This window comes from Gopherus evgoodei, chromosome 2 (assembly GCF_007399415.2).
Source record: "Gopherus evgoodei ecotype Sinaloan lineage chromosome 2, rGopEvg1_v1.p, whole genome shotgun sequence".
NCBI lineage: Eukaryota > Metazoa > Chordata > Testudines > Testudinidae > Gopherus > Gopherus evgoodei.
The window spans coordinates 12,022,813-12,045,968 of NC_044323.1; the positions used below are offsets into that span (position 1 = coordinate 12,022,813).

The 23,156-nt window shown below is 38.8% G+C and overlaps 1 protein-coding gene across 1 annotated transcript in view; it reads right to left on the reverse strand.

The window, feature by feature from the left end:
• Positions 1–23,156, reverse strand: part of TTC21A (tetratricopeptide repeat domain 21A) — a 64,851-nt gene that overhangs the window by 24,624 nt on the left and 17,071 nt on the right. Inside the window, exons 6-19 of the mRNA XM_030550002.1 lie at positions 22,992–23,149; positions 22,100–22,184; positions 21,077–21,175; positions 19,577–19,772; positions 13,687–13,784; positions 12,515–12,715; positions 12,145–12,274; positions 9,298–9,455; positions 8,410–8,625; positions 5,769–6,007; positions 3,926–3,998; positions 3,614–3,724; positions 3,300–3,438; positions 2,875–2,978 (exon numbers count right to left, since the gene is read on the reverse strand). Coding sequence (XP_030405862.1) covers positions 2,875–2,978; positions 3,300–3,438; positions 3,614–3,724; positions 3,926–3,998; positions 5,769–6,007; positions 8,410–8,625; positions 9,298–9,455; positions 12,145–12,274; positions 12,515–12,715; positions 13,687–13,784; positions 19,577–19,772; positions 21,077–21,175; positions 22,100–22,184; positions 22,992–23,149 — 2,007 coding nt within the window. The remainder of the gene's footprint in view (positions 1–2,874; positions 2,979–3,299; positions 3,439–3,613; positions 3,725–3,925; positions 3,999–5,768; positions 6,008–8,409; positions 8,626–9,297; positions 9,456–12,144; positions 12,275–12,514; positions 12,716–13,686; positions 13,785–19,576; positions 19,773–21,076; positions 21,176–22,099; positions 22,185–22,991; positions 23,150–23,156) is intronic.

The window sequence follows — 23,156 nt, forward strand, 5'->3', positions numbered from 1 at the left end:
TGATGCAGGAAGTTATCCACCTGGAGACGGTCTGTGAAGAGGCTGCCTGTCCCTTCATCGGTCTGCATACAACACAGACAGACAAGGTGAAGTACGAAATGGTTTAGTCCTGTCCAGGTAAAAGGCGAGGCAGCACCAGACATCCAGCGAATGAAGATGTTCCTCCTTCAGGGCTGAATGTGACTTAGGACAGAACTCAGGTAGATACACTACCTGGTTGAGGTGAAATTAAGACATCACTTCAGACAAAAACTTAGGGTGTGGCTACAAGGTCATTTTGTCTTTAGAGAATTGCATAGAAGGAGGCTCTGCCATCAAAGCCTGCAACTGTATATCAAAGCCAGCAAGAAGAGGAAAAGAAAAAAATGTCAAACACTCGAATGGATGTCCCATCAGAGCTGCTAAAATCACACTAAGATCTCACAAAGGAACCAGTTCTCTCACTGGTGTGTTGAGACAAAGACTCTTTTCAAGAACTTTGCTACCATGGCATTCAAAAATACCAACCTCCCCTGGATGAGCAGATGAAATGCCAAAATCTTAGCCAGGTGAACCTTCAAATTGAGTGCAAGACCCTGCAAGACCGGAAGCTTGAAGGTGCAACAAGTACCCCAAGATGTCCTGAATGTCAGTTAATATTGGTTGAACCCTGCCAGACAATGAGCACACTGAAAACATTCCCATTTAGCCAAATGGGTCAATATGGTAGTGGGTTTCCTATTTTAAAGTAAAACCCATCGAACAGCCTCCAAAATATTGTTTTTCCACCGCATTTAACCATGGAGCATCCACAAAGTGAGAGAACCGAAGGCAGAATGCAAGATCTGACCATAACACTGAATAGGGAGATCAGGATGAAGAGGAAGAGATATAGAAGGCCAAACTGATAACACCAGAAGGTTGGAGAATTATTAAGAAAGGGACAGATTAAATCCCAACATAGTGGGAATCATTAAGAAAGGGACAGATAATAAGACAAGAAAATATTATATTGCCTCTACATAGATCCATGGTACGCCCACATCTTGAATACTACATGCAGATGTGGTCGCCCCATCTCAAAAAAGATGTATTGGAATTGGAAAAGGTTCAGAAAAGGGGAACAAAAATTATTGGGGTATGGAATGGCTGCCATACGAGGAGAGATTAATAAAACTGGGACTCTTCAGCGTGGAAAAGAGATGACTAAGTGGGGATATGATAGAGGTTTATAAAATCATGACTGGTGTGGAGAAAGTAAATAAGGAAGTGTTATTTACTCCTTCTCACAACACAAGAACTGAGGGCCACCAAATCAAATTAATAGGCAGCAGGTTTAAAACAAACAAAAGGAAGTATTTTTTCACACAACGCACAGTCAACCTGTGGAACTCCTTGCCAGAGGATGTTGTGAAGGTCAAGACTATAACAGGGTTAAAAAAGAGAACTAGTTACATTCATGGAAGACAGATCCATCAAATGTTATCAGCCAGGATTGGCAGAGATGGTGTCCCTACCCTCTGTTTGCCAGAAGCTGGGAATGGGCATCAGGGGATGGATCACTTGATGATTACCTGTTCTGTTCATTCCCTCTGGGGAACCTGGCATTGGCTACTGCTTGAAGACAGGATACTGGGCTAGATTGACCTTTGGTCTGACCCAGTATGGCTGTTCTTATGTTCTTAAGACAACATCAGTGCTGAAGAGTGCACCAGTGCCAAGCAGGTCCTTGGTACTGGGTCCAACACTGGCCTCAAGTCTGCAGTCTGTGGTAAGGGAGACCAGGCTGCATTGCTGATGTACCCTGAGGCTCTGTGACATGCCCAGACACTTCCAACAAGGTTGCCAATGCTGTAACCTCAGCAAAATCCTGGATGAGTGGGAAGTCTGAAACCTATAGGCAGAGTAGATCTGCTGCCACCTGGTATGCCACCAGCATGGAAACAGACAGTGCTGGCATTGGTATTGTCAGTATTGGACTGAACGGAATCCCCATGCCTGGAAGTGGAATCAATGGTATGGATTCTCACATGTCTCTAATGTGGTACCATGCAGCAGTCCGAAGGACCTGTTCCATCCTGTGTGCTGGCAATAGCACGGTACTGGTTCATACACTTCTTAGATAAAAGGAAGAGTCTCCATAAGATCTGGAGTGGTCTCAACTGGCTTTATCAAACCTTTTCCTTGGAGCACCTGAGGAGGGCAAATGGATTCTCCGTCTCTTGAGAGAGATGCCAGCCCCAGAACATGGAGTAGCATCACTCACCAAGCCCAAAGGCGATCGCTGATCTGATGCAAGCCTCATTGCCAAAACAGGCCTCCTGGCCTGTTTAGGAGGTGCTGCTCAGGCAAAAGGTCTCTAGCCACCTGAGTCCTTTTTGTGAATGATTTACAAACCAAACACTGCTCCTTGACAAGAACCTCACCCAAACAGAGCAAGAACCTTGTGTGGGGACCACTGATCGGGACTGACTGCTCATGAGACAGGTAGCACTTCAACCATGATGAGCCCATCACACAGGCCAAATAACTATATTAACACTAGGTAGGGTACTAACTGACTATACAGCTATGTACAAAGAAGACTCTCAGAAACTGAGAAGGGATTGTGAGGTGAAAAATCACACACAGCTCCAGGTCCAGCCACAGACAGTGAGAAGGAACTGAGGTGGGGTCAGGGTGGTGCCCTCACTTCATATAGCCAGGGGAGGGGCTAAAGGCACAAGGAGTGAGCACTGCGCTTCTATAGGTACTGCTAGGCAAAATTCTGTGGCTTCAGCACCCTAAGTGGGATATACAGCTGCATCTACTCAAAGAACTTAAGCTATTTCTACTGATAAATGATTAGGGAAGATCTCTAGCATTGTATATGGCTTGTATAACCTCATGAATTACCTTGTTCAAAGTTCCCATCGTTTCTTCTTTTTTATGGTTTTTGTAAACCTTTGCTAGTAAAAGCAGGCTCTTAACATCCTTCATCATGGAAAGCAAGTCATTAACTGAAAGATTAAAAATGGTAATATGTTATCTCTCTAGTCTGACATTTTTCTGCATATCAGAAACAAGAACTGAATTGCTATTTGGAGTACATAATTAAGTATTTTTGTGCCATCCACAAGTGTGTAAACCAAGACCTGGGAGAGTGCCCTCATGAAAGGCAATTTAAATATTTATTGGAAGCTTGTGTAAATGTACTTAGTCTAGAAATATAATTAACTAGAATACTTATTTATGAAGAAATTCATGTTATATATTGTAAATGATTCACAGGCTTTGATCCTACACAGAGCAAAATTAATAGAAAGGATGAATAATGCTACCAGAGTCATGCTCCATAGCTTGATTCAGAACGCTTTCTGCCTTGTTAAACTTCTTGAGTTTGAGGAGGAGTTCAGCAAGATCATGGCACAAGAAGTCCTGCTCACTCATCTTTAGAGCTACTTCATAATAATTAATAGCCTACAAGGAAATTTAAAAATGTCAATAGAATATCCCAAATACAGAATTACAGTAGGTCAAAATGAAACATTCATTTATAACTTCTGTCGTCTATTCAATTTCATTATTTCTCTTTGTTTCTTTGTTCTTACGATTTAAGTGTTCAATGAATAAAATAAATCCTTTGTTTCAAGACCTTGCTATATTGATGAGTTTTCACATATGCTTGTCCAATTTTTCTGACCAGTGCTGCATCTAAAGGATTGTTTCTTTGAGCTGCTTCGTATACTTCCAAAGCTTTCTCTGGCTAAAAATAAGTGACAGAAGTGGGGGTTATTTTTTATGTGTAATATTAGCAGTTAGGAATATTTTTGCCAATGAGTCAGCAACATTTATTGTATGTTATATAAGCACTAGTTATTAACTGATTAATTTTTAAATCCAGCTTTTCAGTTAAATGTATTTTTGTTTGAATTACTATAGATTTATTAAACACATTTATACTAACCTCTTGAATATTCATGTAGGCATCTCCCAAGAGAAGGCTAGTATGAGGACTTGGCAATTGTTCACACAGTTCGCTATAAAAAAAAGTAAGAACAACATGAATCAAGAAACAATAAGAGATAAATTTTGAAATCTAATGCGTGAAATGTAAGAAAAATATATGAACCCTCAAGAAAATAAAGTCAGTTCTGTCATTCAAAAAAACAGAGCAAGGACTTGAGCCGGTGTAAGTCAGAGTAGCTCCAATGACTTCAATAGTCACTGTCCCAAAATGCTTGCACAATCTGAATGAAGACAAGATGCAATACACTGATGCAAGCTAGTGCATCTGGGAAAACATAGTATGTGCCCTGTTTACATGGATTACTCACATTATCAATGAGAAACCACATGCCAGTGTTCAGTTCTCAATATAGAAATAATATTCTGAACATCATTTAGTGCATTTTTCGAATGCTTTTAATGTGTATGGAAATTCATTACAATGATTATGTAAAATCTCTTTCAGTTATAAGAGGTGCTGGACTGAGGATTTTGCCATTTGTGTGACAGTAGAAAGCTGTTAAACGAATGATTTATGACTCGGGATATACAATCATTTAATCATAGAATCATGATGTCTATTTTTATTTTTGTAGGTTCAGATTCTGCCCCCTCTTCTCATTTTGAGTAGTATCTTACTCTGAGCCAAACTGTGACCCAGGCAATGGGTGGTATGAGGGAGTGCATGATGCTCCCTCCTGCCTCTGTTGCCATTTACCTTAATCATCATTATTAGCATGGGAGGTGATGCAGGCTAACCATGCAGGTGAGCCAGAGGGAGCAGAGAGAGGTCAGAGCTTTAGCTCTGCTCTCCCAACATGACAAACACCGTGGGGGTGCTTGATGCTTCAGGGAGCATATGCTGCATTGGGTACAGCCTCCATACAGAATGCTCTCTCTGCAAATCACTGTTGCCTGCTCAAGCTGCTCCTGGGGCAACACAACAAAGCACTGCCCATAACACAGGGCTAATGGCAAAGACATAACTGAGCTCTCTGCAAGCAGTCCTATTGACTGAGCGGTCTAATTTTGGAGGAAGGCCATACTTCATGCGAGAATGACAGAATCTGGCATTTAGTCTTCCCCACTTCAGTTCTGTTCCCCATAAAACCAAAGTTATCCAATCGTCAAAATCAGTCAGTATTTTATGTTTCTGATGACAGAAGAACTTTTTTGTCTTCTTTAGCTGAAGATGAAAGCCTCTTTCAATAAAGAAAATGCTAGTTCTGAAATAGAAATATCTGACCCTTAAAACGAATTTTGGGGGAAATATTTACTGTTGGCTAGTGATTAAGTGGCAAATTCTGCCATCCATACTCACACTGAGTACTAACTTACTCCAAAAATTGATTTTTGTTTTCAGTAGTACCACCTGCAGAGTAAGGCAGTACTCAGGATGAAAAAGGTGGCACAATCTGACCCCAACTGTTTAGCATCATATTTTATATCATAAAAATGTTCATTTGGTATTTTTAAATATTAATGTATTTCCTTAAGATTCTCAATTGTTTCTAATTTTTCCTCTTTCCTCCAAGATACTTAGAGGTCTTGTTATCTTAAAAAAAATATGAATGTTTATGACAAACAACACTGAAATAAAAAACTGACTTGTGGAAATGGACCCTGTTTTCTGGATTCACAGTTCTGTACTTTAACTCTTAGACTATGCTTCCAAAAGGCTCTGAAATTGGTTTTGCTCTATATTGTCAGCATTTTTTCTGTATATAAAGCCATCATCTTTTTAAAATAAAATATTTGAAAATGTAAACATTTTTAACAGAATTAATCTGAAACAATATTACCAATAACATCCAATGTATAGTCTCTTATCCTTCCGTATCTGAAGGTATATCTGAGCCATCTTTTCTTTAACCTCAGTATAATATGGCTGGCTTGGGGTGATATTTCTCAGCATGCTTAGTGCTATTTCCACTTCCCCCTTACTGAGAGCCAAATCTACATTAGCAACAGTGATGCGGATTTCCTCTGGAGTTCCACTAAATTCATTAATGGCATCCTGCATAATTTTAGTAGCTTCATGCTGGAATATTAAAAAATAAGTCAACTTGTAACTAAATTACTCTATTACCATCAAAGGGTTAGCTGGTGCAAAATGTATTTCATTTTAAAGCAGTTGGGCTTGCCAAACCCATTTTCATTTCATATTAAACCGGAGGTTCAATTGAATCCAAAACCCTAATATTGCAAACAGTGTGACTATTACTTTTCTTTTCATGCTAATCAGTTTTGCCTTACTGTTCCCTTTTGTTTCCCCTGTCTGTTTGTTGTATCCATATATTCAGTCTTATACTCAGATTGCAAACTCCTTGGGGCATGTACTGTCTTTTGGTTGTGTGTTTGTACAGTGCTTACTACAGTGGGATTCTGGTCTATGACTGGTGTCTCTAGGCACTACTGCAATACAAATAAAGAATAGTGTGATGCTTTAAAGTCTGACAGCATGCAATGTTATATCTGACATTGAATTAAAGTGTTTCCTTAAGCAAAAAAAGAGAACTATTATGAAAGGTTAGGATTTATTTAGCTAATCTATAACTGAGTAACTTGAAAGTTTGTGATATATTCTATTTTTTAAATTTACTATATATAAGCAATAGTTAACTCCTTTGTAAATTATGTAAATATTTCAGACAATATGTGCTAGCTCCCTTTGAATAGGGAACACCAATCTGAAAGTAGCTTATTTAGGGGAAATATTCAACCTAATTCCCTTTTGTTTGGAGACACTTTATTTCAATTAACCAATTTGTCCCAACTCTAATGGCAAACTTTCTCATGAGCAATATATATTTTAATTGGCAAGAGAGGGAAGGTTCAGCACTTCAGAACTGCACAGGCTAATTCTCCATGAGGAGACAAGAATGACACTGGAAGCTGTAGTGCTATTATTACCCAAGGAAAAAAAGGCACCAACAAATCATGAGACTTTCTTCATTGTCTATTCTCCTGATTTTGTTAAGAGTGTCGCAATGCAGTTCATTTTGGATTTATTGCAGTTGCCACATATCTCAGTTAAATAACTGATGACAAGTTTTAATACAGATAATCTAATGAGCACTACAGAGGACACTATGGACTATGCCCAAAGGAGTGCACATTCTAATCACTTGATTCCAAGAAATTCTGAGTGCCTACAGCTCACACTAAAGTGAAAGGCACGTCTCAGGATCAGGCTCTAGACTAAGTTAAAGACAATGTATACACACGTAATACACAAGATGACAGATATACTACTGTTTCCAGTTAGTATAGGTACTTTAAATTTGAAATTATGAATTAAAATGTACCACACAATTTTTGTTTCTAGTTAGAACTACAAATGGCATTTTTTGAATGACTACGTATTGTGGGAATATTTAAATAGCCTTTTGAGAGTGAGATGGAAAGTTTTAGTCACACAGCTTCTCGGCTATTAGTTGTAGGATCCATATATAAAACTTGTTTGCATATATCTATATCTATGTATATATAAAACCCCTTGTTATTTTATACTGTCTGTTCTATGTAGGGAAGTACTTAGTATGTATGGTACACTACACTCAATATGGGTGAAATTCTGGTTCCATTGCAGTCAATGGCAAAACTCCAATTAATTTCACCCAGTATGTTAGACGAAACCACTACATTGTTGGCATATTCTGTATAAACGCATGCTTTCAGATTAATTGCTATCAAGTAGCTCACAGGTAGTATAGAGGACAATATTATTACATACAATAACAACATAATATATAGTGGATAACAGATAAAGTGAATATCAGCTATCCCCTCAGTGACATTTGGAATCATCTTCATTGTATTGCTAAGGAACAGGGCAATTTTCATAGCCTAATGAAGCTATGAGCCTAATGAGACACTTGGACTAACTTTACAGCTCCTGAAAGGTACAGAGTATAGTCACATCATATAAAATATATGAGGAGCTTGCTATAACAAATGGACTGTATACCAAAAGGACTTCTTCTTTGAAGAGTATTTACAATTGTGCTGTTGGGTTCAAAATCCCTATAGTTTGAAAAATTAAGACTCTCTTACTGCATAAGAAAAGTACAGTTCTAGTGTGACTGCTCCCTCAAAACTACTTAGGGAGGCCCAAGAAGACTGATTCTGTACCTTCTTCTAGGAGATCTCCTTTTCCTACAAAGTCAGACATAGACTGGACACAGAAAGGCTTCCTATGGGTCAATTTACAATCATAAAATATCAGATCTGCCTAATGAATTTCACATCTTTCAAGAGATATTTTAATCTAGATTACAAATCATTCTTGTTGTGCTCTATTAATGTATGGCCACTCTAGTTTTCCTTACTGAATTTCATTACTCTAGATTTACCTAATCAGAATGGTTCCTGACTTTTTAATTAAAAAATTATTTATAACATTCTCCTTACTGAAAATGTAGTTTATATTCAATTTCTTACCAGTTCCCCATTGAGTCGAAGAGCTTCTGCAAGTTCCAGATATATGGACACCCGTTCACTGGTTGATATACTCGTACCAAGGATTTTTTTACTTTCACCTTTCTTCATATAAGGTAAACTGATAATCATTTTTAAAATTTTTATGGCTTCTGGATAATCTCCTACTTTACTCAGTGCTCTGGCCTTGATGAAGTGATACAATGGATAATCACGAACCTGACAAATGTAGTAAATATATGCTGTATGATCATGACAAAAAGTCAGTTACTTTGCAACCAAAGCCTAATCCTGCAACGATTATTTATGCAAGTACTCAAAGTCTATTCTCAATTGCTGGTTGTCATGAAACCATTACTGTGGAATTGTCAAGTGCACTGAAACCACTTCGACTTGGAACACTAAATAGATGCTCTTCTGATACAGAAAAATTGCTCTCAACTCAAGAATGGTCACTCAAAAACAAAACTAAGAAAATATCTCAAGATCATAAATGTTGTAACCCTCATTGGTAAAAAGGTATCTGTTACTGCAGATAGGGAGAAGAAAAGTGACCACTCTCAGGACATTAGACCAAAACCTTTACTGCAGCTCCTCCCATACATTTGATATGGTGATAAGGAGACAGCCACGAAAGATCACTGGATGGGGAGTACCGACTCTTCTGAAAGCACTAACATACAAAAGTGAACAAATGGGATATGGTGTTGTATGCCACTGCTGAAGCTGGTATCAGTATATCTGCATTTCTCATTTCTATGTAAGTTACTTAAGGGTATTTCCTAAGAGGAAAATGTTTAGTACAACATATAAGGGATTAACTCACACAGTGTATTGTATATTGTGAACAAATACTTCCCATAAAAAGATTTTTTTGTAGTCAGTACTTACCTGAAAATTATGACTGACCCCCAACTCCAATGAGTGAGAACACTCTCTGAAATTTCCTTGAGACAGATAGATCTGGGCCATGAGAAGATGGACATCTGCTGATGTAGGGTCCAAATCTAGACAACGTTGCAGAGTACCCTGTGCATTTTCCAACTCACCTGAAAAACAACAGACCATTTTCTTTTGTTTTGACCTGCTTTTCTTATGAACTGTCTTAAATGAGCAACATGAATATTCTGCAAATTTAAATGTCTGATATGTGTCATGATGCTGTCAGTATCTCATATGAGAAAAGAACCAGAGCCTTTAACCTATGAAGCATATAATTCCTCCTTAGGAATGAGAGCATAAAATAAATAAAACATGACGTACAGAGCACATCCAAAGTGCCAGTTTGTCAAATATATTCTATAGCTTTCTGATATTCTTCATGGTCTTACATGTAGTTCTTACTGACTTTACAGCTCTGATGAAAACTCACTTGCTCTGTTTGGGTCTCTGGCAGTTAAAGGAGCATCAATCAGAGAAGCCTTGCTGTGTGATGCAGGGAAATAGCATTCTGACTCCTGGGGTAAGAATCACCAGAATATTACTGTACTTCTCTCCTAGCAACCAGAATGGGAGAGATGACAAAGGGGAGAAGAAACAACCTTCTGTTTTTTTCCCAGATGAGAAGATTGAAAATACGATGTTTATGAGTAGGAGAGAACCACAAAAGAGTTCTGGTTTGATGTATTGACATTGTTATGTTGTTTGCCTCAGGCTTTTACATTATTATTATTTTTACTTTAAAACGTTCATCACCGTAGTGTCTTGGCATCAATTAAATCAATTTAGAAATGATAATAAATCCCTTGAGAGGGAAACTCTCTAACTATTGCCTATACTAATATAAGCCCCATACTTTGGAGGACTATACAAGCATGTTGAGTCTCAGTGACAACATATAGGTACAAAATCTCATTTCAGCTTTACAGTGTGAAATAAAGATATCCCACCATGATTATACAGTGGTGTCACAACTTCGATTTCAACAATGAAGTAGCTCTCCAGTTCTTCTGTTCTCCAGTACTTCTTTGGAATAACTTTATTTAAAGGGGAATTTTACCAGATCATTTAATTAAAGGATAGTCTATTTCCAGCCAGACGAGTAATGGCTCCCATAGAGACCCACCTCATTCAATGCAGACACTCAATGCCACAAATGTCTTATATAGCCATTGGCAGTGTCATAAAGAGATAGCTAAGGGTTAATGTCTCTTTCACCTATAAAGGGTTAACAAACAGTGACCTGCAAACACCTGACCAGAGGACCAATCAGGAGACAAGATACTTTCAAATCTCGTGGAGGGAAGCCTTTGTTTGTGGGTTTTGGGTTTGGCTTTGTTCTCTCTGGGTCCTGGATGGGACTAGAGGTGCAACCAGGTTTCTGCCAATCTCCCTGCTACAGTCTCTTATCTATTCTGAATTAGGAGTAAGAAAAGGCGGTCATAGTCTTTTAAGTTGTTTTTTTTTTTCATTTACATATGTGTACTTGCTGGAAGTAGCTTAAATTGTGTTTCTGCTGGAGGAAGTTTCTTTCTATTGTTTATAAGTTGAAAGACCCTGTAACTTTTTACCATCTAAAGTGCAGAGATAAACCTTTTACTTTTTCTTTCTTTCTTTCTTATTAAAAATTTTGCTTTTAAGACCTGTTTAATTTTTTTCTCCTAGTTAAGGTTCAAGGGAATTGGTGGGGAGAAGGAAGGATAAATTTTCTCTTTGTGTTATATTCACGCAGCTTGTATTGCCTCTGGGTGAGGGGGAAGGTAACACTCCTCTCGGTGTGGTGATTCAAAAAGTTGAATCAGGCGATCTTCTAGTGTTCCCAGGGCGGGAAGGAGTTGGGAGGAAGAAGGGAGGGGGGAGGGAATGGCTTATTTCCCTTTGTTGTGAGACTCAAGGAATCTGGGTCTTGGGGTCCCCTGGGAAGATTTTGGGGGGACCAGAGGGTATCAGGCCCTAAAAATTCCTGATTGGTTGCAGCCTATCAGATCTAAGCTGGTAATTAAGCTTAGGGGAATTCATGCTAGTACCCATATTTTGGACGCTAAGGTCCAGATTTGGGAATTATACTTGACATGCAGTCATTAACATTTTCTGCTCTTTCATTACAACTCTGTAGACTGGATCTGTGCCCATAAGGCCAAGAGAATTTTAGCTGGAAATGCAACAGGAGTAGTATTTTCATCAGATCCTACCATTCTTTCCCCACTTTTTTCCACTTTTGAGAAATAGTGGTTTAATCCCAATAATGAACATATTCCTAATGATCATATTTTCTTCTCTCTCAATTTCATCATCATAGACCAAATAATGACAATTTCCTAAACATTTTACTACTCCTACCCTTGAAAACTGCCACTTGCATGAGCCAGTGTCAAAAACCACCTATATTTCAAATGTTGTGGTGTAATGTAATTTTATTGGACAAACTGAGGGACACAAGGAAATGTAATATGTCAAAATGTATTAAGAGACAAGGTGGGTGAGGAAATAAATTTTATTGAACCAACTTCTGTTGGTGGGATTGTCCCAGACCTGAAGAAGACTGCTATGTAAGTTCAAAAGCTTGTCTCTCTCACCAACAGAAGTTGGGACAATAAAAGATATAACCTCACCCATCTTTTCTCTCTAATATCCTGGGACCAACATGGCTACAACAACACTGCATACATCAAAAGGTACTAACTCAGTTTAATCCACATTTTCAGAATGTGTTCTAGCCGTCAATGAGTCTTAAGCCTAATGATTTCTTAGCATGTACATTTTTTTCTCTTTGGATTTAACAACATGGTCTAGTCTTACCTGATAAATATTTGACTTGTGCCATTAAATAAAGAGGTGCCAGCATACCAGGAGCAGCTTTAATCACTGGATTCAAAATTATAGCAGCTTGTTTAAGAAAAGGAGATACAATTTGACCAGGTGACCTAGGCTATGAAAAATTAAGTATTAGTTTGGCCTTACTACATAGTTTACAGAAGTATACTTTACAGAGTGCCATTTCAAAAGGAAAACATATTGGTGTCTAGTCTCTCCTCCATTTCTACATATATCACCTCATAACAAAGGTTATGGGCATGTATTCTGGAGAAATTAAACATCTAGATTTCTAAATTACAATATCAAAGTTAAATATAAACAGATAATAAATGAATGCTAAATATTTTGTCACCTGTTTGGGACAGAAGACTAAATATTCCTTCACGATTTCAATCAGGAACATGGGGTTTAGTTTTTCATAGTATTCCATGCTCAAAGGAAGGCCGTGCAAAGCAGAAAAATGAAGTTCTGCAGCTTCATTCAGAAGGGCAGTTGCAACTGGTTCGTTCTTGTTTTTCTTTGAAGCAATAACTGCCTGAAGATAAACTAGAACCTGTAAAAAAGAAAATTCCGTATTTTACTATATTAGGACAAATGCGGTCTTTGGGTAAGTGCACACAGCTCCAGTGGATTTCAGCGCAAAGACAGTAATCATCTGAAGGTAGCATTAGGCTACTTACATCAGTTTACATCAAATTGTTTTGGGAACTATCCCATTCCTTGTCTAAATGTTGGACCTTTAGAGCTTTGTATAGACATTTACATCCACGCACATTAGTACCAAATGAGTGTAAAACACTACTAAATCATAAGATAAGCATGTGCTTTAAGTGTTTTGCTAGACTGGGGCTGGAGCACTCAGCCTCTTGCATAACTGAAGCACAGATGGTGTTGCACCTTAGAAGCGTTCAGAAACTACAGCTAGAGCAGAATGTGGTTCACTTGTTAAGAAGCATCCCCCACTGGGTGCACATTACACTTGTGTTCCAGGGTCTGCATTGGCTGCTAATCAATTTCCAGATGAAGATTGATATTGATTTTGACCTATAAACTCCTAAATGGCAGAGACTATCTGCTTAAAAGACTCTCTTTCCCCATGTGATACAAAAGCAATTGCAATCATTGTGCTAGTGTGAACAACCCTGATTAAATGAAAGGAGGCTGGCAGTAGTGCTTTCTGTGAGGTAGCCTTGATTCTGGGACATTTTTCTCACCCTGATCTTCCAAAGCACAGATTTGGTAGTCTTCAGAACATCCTTCAAGACTTAGCAGTCCCTTCCTGCTTTTCCCGAGGATGAATTGTGCGGGGAAATGGAATTGGGAAAGTTTTTAGGCAGTCTAGTTCTGAAGATTGATTAAATATATTTTGTTAATGTTTGAGGGACAGATTCTGTCAGTCAATGAAGTTACTCTGAATGTACACCAGCATCACTGCGCAGAATTTTTAAGGGGTGCAATGTGCCTGGAACATGTGTAGAAATAAAGAACAAAAATAAAGTAAACAATTGTATTTCTATATCTAACCGCAGATTTTCCAATGGACTGCTGTACTTCCTTTAGGAATTCCAGCTGGTGCTCTGCTTCATCCAGCTTCCCTTCCAGCACCTGGCACCAAATAATACCTGTAATGCAACAACATTAATACAATAACAGGTCATGTGCTTAGAAATACAGTAAAAAGGACTTTTAACCACAATAATAAAAAAGTTACTTATCTTACAGTAATTTGGTTCTTCGAAATGTTCTGTCCACATGGATCACACTCTAGCTACACAAGCACCCTGTATGCATGAGATTGGATTCTTTGGACTAGCAATGTTCGTTGGGTTGTTCATGCACCCTGCATATCCATGAGCCCTTCATTCAAGGGCACAAAAGGCAGTGCAGCCCCAACTTCCATTCAGTTCCTTCACCAATACAGAATCCCAAGGTTAAAGGGCTCTGCATTAGCAAGAAGAAGGGTGGGTTATGGGATCCATGTGGACAAAACATCTTGAAGAAGTACAGTTACTCTAAGGTAAGTAACCATTTTTTCTTCTTTGGGTATTTTTTCATACAGATCTCACTCTGATTGGCATGCAGTGGACACTCTAAAGTCCTAGAGTCCTGTCTAAACAAGGACTGTAAAACTGCCTTGCCAAATTGGGCATCAGATCTAAAGGATGACACGAGAAAATAATATCTTGTAAAGATACGTACTGAACTTCAAGTAGAAGCTATACAGACTTCAACTATAGAGTTCCCTACTGGCCAAGGAGGCTGCCTGAGCTATAGAAGAATGTGCTTCGATGCGAGATGGTGAAGTTAACTTTTTCAGTTAATAGGAAATCCTAATATAGTTTGACACCTATTTTGAGAGTCTCTGTGTTGGCTTCTGGATCTGTCACCAAAAGAAATAAAGTATCTTGATCATTTGTGGGTTGTTTTTTTCTTATTCAGACAGTAAGGAGAGAGTTCTTAAAACATACAGAATGTGAAATTTAGTTTTTGCAGAAAACAAGTGATGTCTTGGAAAGAATACTGGTAGGTGAATAAATTGATTTAATGGAAGTACAAGATGCTTCAGGTAGAAATTTGGGGTGTGGAGAAAGACTAGCTATCCTTATAGAAGGTGCTATACAGTGGTCCTACGATCAGTGCTGAGATCTGCCTCATCCTGAGAGCAGAGGTAATGATTACCAAGAATTCCATGTCAATAGATAAATGATACAAAGAACAAGAAGACAGATTCAAATGGAGGCTTCAGTAAAGATAGTCAAACTACATTTAAGTCTCAGGGAAAAACCTTCAACAGGTAGGAACATGTGTTAACCTTTTCAAAAATGTCATCACCATGGAATGGGGAAAAGTCTGTGTTCCTTTATGGGAGGATGGTAGGCAGATGTGGCTGCTAAGTGAACTTTAACAGAGAGACCCGAGTGTTTCAAAGATAAATTGTCAAGATGATTGGTAGAGAGACCTCTATGGGGAGAAGGTTACGGCACACAGCCGATACTGAAAACTTCTTCCACTTGGCCACAATAATAAGCCTTGTTGAAGGCTTTCTGCTCTGAATGAGAAAGTCATAATTGCTGTAGAGCGGTATTCATCTTCTAATATTAGCCAGCTAATGTTCAAGCTGTCAAATACAGAGATGATGCTTTCAGGTGTAGAATCACATGTTGGTTCTGTGATATGTCTGGAATGACTGGAAGCTTGAATGGTTCTTGAATCAATCGGTGCATCAGCTGTGAATACCAACATTGGTCTGCCCGTGTTGGTACTATTGAAATGACCCAGGCCTCGTTTTATTTTTGTGAGGACCATGGAGATTAGATTAATCGGTGGAAATGCATAGGGCTTATTTGTGTTCCACCAAGAACTGAATCTGTGAGGATCCATTCATGAGGGAAGAGCATTTTCTGGTGAGTTGACCAGCTAAGTTGTTTTGAACCCTGGGCAAGTGCAGGGCTGATTCGATGAAGTACACATCATTTCCAGAGGAGAACGGTCTCTTAAAATAGAGGGGTTGGGTGATGCTGCCCCTCCTTGTCAATTTACATGCCATGTCTGCACAAGAGGTAGATATGCCTTGCGAGCTAGACAAATTGTCCTGAGTTGTAATATGATTATATGTAGTTCAGATTCAGCCAAAGATCACAGTCACTGGGTCTGTAGATGAGCCAGATGTGCCCCCTTGGCCCTATTTGGAGCATTTTGGGAGTTGGAGACACAGGCATCACACCCTAGCAGACATTTAGTGGATCCTTCCACCAGAGTAGTGATGATAGGATATTCTCAGTAACGACTACTTGCAGATTCATGCCACCTGTTTGGCTGATAGACTAACTTTAGTAATTATTGGAGTGGATAGACACAACATGGCAATATCATGTATGTGCAAGAGGTCATATGACCCAGAAGTCTGAGACAGACTTTCACTGATGTCCTTGGCTGAATCTGAAGATCTGATATAAGATGACTCATGGTGTCAAACAACACTTGAGGGAGACAAACCCTTGCTGACTTTCAATCAAGAAGCATATCTATAAACTGGCAATGGTGATTGGAGCCAGGACACAGTCTTAGAGCGGTACTCTTTCCTACCATGGGCAGGAGGAACAATTGACTGACCCAAGGGGATCTGTGTGATGACGTCAGTAGACTCTGTTGAGGTGCCAGGTCTCTTCGAGTCCAAGGACACTCAGGGTCCAGGACCACTTGCTAAATAGTTTTGAAGGAACAGGAGCTTCTTTTTACAAAGGGATCTCAGACCCAGACACACCTATTATTTAGCATTTTAACAAAAATAATTTCAGTCAGATGTCTCCAGCCTATTAGGTGACATTTGAAAAAAAATCTACAGATCAAACATTTTTCAGGGACGCATCCCTCACCAAGGCCAGAAACACACTTAACATACCCTCATTTAAGGGAATGGGTGCCACACAGGTGAGAAAGATATTAAAATATGGACATATAGGCAGCATCCCTGTGGTGGAAGCTAAGTATAATACCAAGATAACTTGAGGAAACTAAAATTTCCTCCACTTTTGTTAAAAGAACCAATGGCCTAACTAGGTACTAATAACAGTAAGAACTAATACTAATGGTCAAAAGGATGAGAAAGATACAGCTATGGGGTAGGACAGGACACTAAGGAAGTTCCATCTCGCTGTCACAGGTTGTAAGAAGGATCTGAGTGGCCCTTGGGTGAGGAGCTTGAAGACATGCAGGGCACAAGTGTAGACCTAGAGGCCACTGCTGAACAAATCTGATCTTCTTGTGTGCATGGGGCACACCTGCAGCACGCTCCATGTGGGCAAATACCCAAAGAAGCGCTTTCTAAATTGATAAAAAAAATGTTAAATTGGTGTATACTCCACATTATTATCCAAACTGAACAATCTATCACTAATCATCAAAACACTTTAGCATGTCCTTAACTTTAGGCATTTGCTTGATTCTTAGCTTCAGTGGAATTTTTAAACATGTTTAAAGTTAAATAACTGTTTTAAGTGCTTTGCTGAACTGAGGCCTAAGAAGTGCCCAGTCTTGCAAGGTACTAAGTGTTATGTGCTCTCAACTGACGTTGATTTCAGTCATAAAGGAAATATTATTACATTGCAAGATTGAGCTGTAGGCATGGTTTTCTTTTTAAGATTTGCAGCACTTATGAGATTGCAACTATAACAAAAGAGCATTATAAGTGGGACTGCTAGCTCTGCCCATTATTAAGGCTGTCCAACACTTCCCAGTTTAAGACTCTTGTTTTCAGTTGCTTAGAACTTTGCTCAATTTAACTACTTGGGCTGAAATTTTCCACTCTGGGTGTTTGCCTCAAGTTGAATTTTTTTCAAAATTTTAATTTCAACAATTTCGAAGAAGAAAACTAAGAAAAAGATGTTGTTTTCTCAATGTTAAAAATCCTAGCAACCTTTTCTTTGAGAAGCTCTTGCTTGTGCTTTGGAACAGGGACTTGAAATCTGGCAAGGGGCAGGCCTTTGCGTCAGGGATGTGACTTTTGCTGTTCCTGTTAAAATCTGCCCAATTTTGGTTAAGTGATAAGCCTCTGAAAAATAGTAGTTTGCACCTGCACAGTGGTGACTTACTAGAACTTTGCAGCTAAATTCCCAAAGATTCCATCTGCACTGGGCATGTGTGACATACCAGGGTACAATCCAGACTAATGCGTATCTGTGCCACCTCTGCCTTGTAACCTGGGGTGCCCTTTACAATGGCCTTGCTGCAGTAGCTTCCAACCTGGACTGCTCACAAACAGCCTCCAGCATGTAAGTCTCTCCCAGTATGTCTGTGTGTGTGCTGCAGCCAGCCAGCCACACCCCTTGGCTTTTACTAGCCTTGGTTATGATACAGAGTGATCCAACACACTCCCAGTCCCAAATCTTCCCCCAGAAACATACATGCTCTACTGCTCAGTCCTCTGCTGGACAGTACAAATATGTCACATCCATTGTTACCCCAAAAGGAGTTACCCAGACTCTTCAACTTTCAACACACTAGATTATATCTACAAGTTTATTAACTACAAAGAGATAGATTTTAAGTGAGTACATGTAATGAGGCATAAAAGTCAGAAGTGGTTATAAGAAAAATAAAGATAAAACACTTACTGGTGCCTAACTTAAACTATATTAGATTCAAAGCAAAGTTTTCTCACCACATGTTTTAACAGCAGTCTTACTGACCAAACTCTTTAGGTCAACACCTCTTCCCCAGAGTCAAAGGCTGCTTCCTTTGTCTCTTCAGGTACAGTGAATGCAATGGGCAGGGAGAGAGAGAGGAATGTCTTGGGGTGTATGCCACAGCTTTTATAGTTTCAGTCCCCACTTTGAGAGGTACTGGATACTGCAGGGGAACATTGCTGGGGAACTCAGGGACAGGAAAGTGCAAGGCAAGATTTTAGACTAGCATAGTCTTGAAGAGTTTGCTTGCAAGGCAGACAAGCTGGTGAGTCAGAAGGCAACATACAGCTTAGCAGCAATAAAGCTCTTACTTGCTGAGGCCCTAGGGAACACAGTGGCTCACAGGTCTGTGTGCCTTGAGGAAGATACCACAAGGCCAAAACCAGAAAAGCTCTCAGGTCCAGGTAAAGCTGTTAGGAGTATGAAAGGTAATGCCCCGATGCAGGAATGCATGAGTGACAATGGCACCAACAGTTGGAACTGAAAAGGTTGCACTTAGAAATGCAAAAGTTGCAGATACTGTACAGCTACCAGGAGAAGGAGAAACACTGTGAGAAGCATAATAAACAGAGACTTCATGAGGAGATTCAGTGGATGTGAACACAAGCTGTGATTGAAGTGATGAGTAAAGGCCTTCATAGACTGTAAGTATATAAAACTCCCGCACATTTGAAAACATTATTGCACTCCGTAGACAGGGATGACTTGTTTTCAGATTTTTGTGGTGTGGATGACATTTGTATCCATGCAAACATACAAAAGACCTTATGGGCTTGTAATATCAAATTTTCCCGTTTGGTAAAAGAATCCCCCACCTGCCCTTTTCGGGCAGGATTTATAACTGCCTGAAAAGGGCAGGTGGGGGATTCTTTTACCAAACGGGAAAATTATTATAAATCCCTTTTTGTGCCACTGAAGTAGTGCAAAAGGGACTTAGCCTAGCCAGGATCTGGCCCATATACTCCATATATAAGAGTGTATGTAAAAATACCATATTAATGCAAAAAAGGAAAACAAAGAACATGGATCAAACCCAGTTGCATTCAGATATTACATCTGTTAATAAAAAAAGAAGCTGAAGTAGCTGGTGTGTTGAAATATTATTGTTATTTGTTTCCAATAGTGTCCACAATGTGCTAACAATTTCCAAACACAAAAGAATGCCGATTCTCTGCTCCAAAGACCTTAAAATTATCCCAGTTTTCTTAAAGTAACCAAACCAACCCTACCTGTTAGAGCATCTACACTGCTTTCATCCAGCTCCATTGCTCTTCTATACCACACAGAAGCATCTTTCCACTTCCCCTGAAGAATTTGTTGATATCCCAGCTCATTAGCAAAACATGCATCTGAAGACTTAAATTTTGTATATGAGCGTTCAATAAATCCATATATTAGCTGCAAGATTTGCTGATTCTTCCCACACTGAAAGTAACAAAATTCACATGGACTACTGAACAATGTACAGAATATAAAGAAACAGAAATTTTACAAAAAAATTTCAATTCAGTCAAGATAAAACAAGGGGGAAATAAGTACTTAAATATAGCAAATCTACAAAATAGTTAAAAATAAAATAGGCCCACTGTCTTGGAATACCAAGCGGTAAATAGAATATTTGGAGTGAAATCATGGCTCCACTAAAGTCAATGGGGCTGGGATTTCATTTCTCAGGAATATCCAATCAGTGGCCAAATATATTATGTATCATTCATAGAGCTTGTCTCCAGTATTAAGGGTGAATCCACTTCACCTATAACAAAGCAACAAATAACTGAGTTCTAGGTATGGGTAGAAGTTATCAAAGAAAAATGCTGGTTCCTCTGTTATGTGTAACTATTTCTTGTAAAATTCTCTGAGTATGTGAATGACATAGTCTAGATAACAGCTATGCCAGATAACACTGTGCTAACTAATGAATCTCGGTTTTCCGCTTGCGACATTTCTTCAAATTTATGCCTGCAAACTACTTAGCATTATAAATTTTATGAACTCTGCAGAAAAAAGTCAGATGGTACCCTTAAGTTTGTAAGTTCTCTGGGGAAAGGACTGTCATTTTCTATATGTTTTTATAGTGCCCAGCACAATGTGGCTACAATTTGGTTGAGGTCTCCAGACACTACAGCAATAGAACTATTTAACAAACATAGTAACGGACAGGTTCTAAAATCCATTGGCCAGATACTGTCACTATTACTCCTGTTGCGCTGTTGAGTATTGCCTTTGTCTGTATGTCCCACTGAGGCAAAAAGGACTATTTGTGGAGTAAGGTTCTACTCAATGTGAGTTAGAGTGGCACGATAAGGCCCACAGCAAATAGTTCTAATATTAACCATGTAATGTTCCCCAAAGCACTCAAAAAAAGTAGCTCTTATTGAGTACAGATGAATAAAACAAACTAACTAAACAGACAAAAATATCTAGAGTTGATTTTTTTTTAAAAAGCTAAGATTTTGGTCAAAATGAAAACCTACATTTTCAAAACTCTTATCTCTCGCAGATGCTTTGAGCAATTGCATCAAAATTTTAGAGAAACAAAAAGTACTTTCATCAGATGTCACAAAGGACATTTAAGATGGAAAGGATTTTTTTTTTCTTTTTTGGAGACTGAATCAGAGAGGTCCAGAATAGACCTATAATGGAAAACTAGTCACACCAGCAACTATGTAGTTGCTTCCACAGATGCATAATTACTATCAGTTTTTAAACAAACAAACAAACATGCTTACCAATCTACTGACCACTAGGATTTTTCGAAGATGTAAGTCTGCATTTTGAGGTTCTTTAGTCTCCAAAGAATGAATAAAATCTCTAAGCTGAAATGATGCCTGCAGAAAAAAATATTTAATGAACTAATTAATTTATTTCAAAATTAGAGGGAATAATTCAGATACTACTACCATTCTTTACTTAAGAGTCCTTTGAATGTTACACATGGTAAAATTCATGACCACCAAACAAAGTCTGAGTAGACTGGCTTTGCGTAGGGGACTGTGTTGGGATGGAGCATAGAATCCTTTATCAAGACAGCAGGCAAGATACAGGGCTCAGTGGCTGCTACTCAAAACCATGGGCTTCTTAATCATGAACCCATTGACCTCTCCTCTGCCTTTTCATCAGCCTACTCCAACCCCTACTCCACAGCCTACACCATCTATGTCACAGGAAAATGATGTGAACTCTCCCTGTACTTCTGTTCTACAGCAGAATTACAAATGTTCTGTTGCAGCCTTCCATCACTATTGTGCTGCTGGATGATTTCTATTCTAACTGCAGAAATTACTTGGCCAAGTAAATTAGCATTGTGATTTACAGAGCATATTTACAACAGTTTAGGATACTAACAATAAACTGGCTCCCATGCCTTTCCACCAACTACATTTTCTCTTATTGCTCTTAGAATCACAGAACCACTTGAGCTAAAATGCACCTCTAGAAGGCCATTGAGTCCATCCTTTGCACTTCAGGAACCTGGAAGGAGTCTAAAGATAGGATTGATGCAGGTGAGCTTTGAAGACTACATTCCAGCATCAAGTGTAAATGAAAGCATAATATTGATATTGGAGATACAGGGCTATGCTCTGACGGTGACAGAGGATGGTTTGGGAGTCATGGAGTGTTGGGATTGTCTTCTAGGATTAGAATCTCTTCATACCACTTCTCTTGAAAAAGTACCATGAGGTCTTTAAGGATCACAAAAAATCAAGGCCTCAACTTTATACTTCAAATACTAGTAAATATAGAATACTCACTGCATTCAAGTTTCCAGTTCTTGAAAGCTCATTTACAATACTAGCTTGAAGTCCATCTATATTGGTTCCATCTTTGCTCAGGATTCTTAAATAATAATTATTATATGTAAGTTGCATACAAGTTTTACAAAGCAAAACAGAATATAATACATACAGTTATTTTTTAATAGATTCAGCTTGTTCTCTGATGTTGAATGAATCTAGTCATTGAATGAAAGCTTCATAAATGATACATTTCTACATTTCTAATTGTGGTAAAAAGGGAAAGTAGGGGTGGGAAAAACGGTGGCTCTGAAGTATCCAAGGGTACATGTACACAGCAAAGAAAACCCCATGACAGTGAGTTTCAGAGCCCAGATCAAATTGACTTGGGCTCACAGGGCTAAAAATAGCTGAGTAGATATTCGGGCTCAGGCTGGAACCCAGGCTCTGAGGTCTGTCAAGAGAGGAGGATCTCAGAGCTCACAGCTGCAGCCTGAGCTTGAATGTCTACATGGCTATTTTCAGCCCCATATCACAAGCCCTACGAGCCTAAGACAGTTGACCTGAGCTCTGAGACACTGCTAGGTAGGCGTTTTTGCTATGTAGACCTAATCTGAGAATTTACATTCTGATATAAGTAACAAATACTGTCCCAGGGACACACATTTCAGTTACCATGAAACTGTGCTTAATATCAGGAAAAATTATTCTGGGACCTCATGGAAGAAAATTGCTTAAAATATTTTAACTTGTTAAAGATATTTTGAGGAAATGAATTTGAAGAAGATATATAATCTTAATGTTACAAATATATGTGTAAGAATTTTATAGAGGCAAGAAATTAGAATTTAGAAAGGAAATGACATATCTCAATCTGTCTTGGGTTTGCTCAGTTTTTATCATCCCCTACCTTAGTGCAGTTTCTAAAGTTTGCTCCCAGTCTTGCTGAGCTAAAAATAGCCTCATCTTGAGGATAAATGCTGGTATGAAACCAGAAAAATTGACTATTATTTGGTTAACTACTTCCAGAGCACCTGAATAGTTCTGTTGCATCATGAAATATCTTGCCTATGGA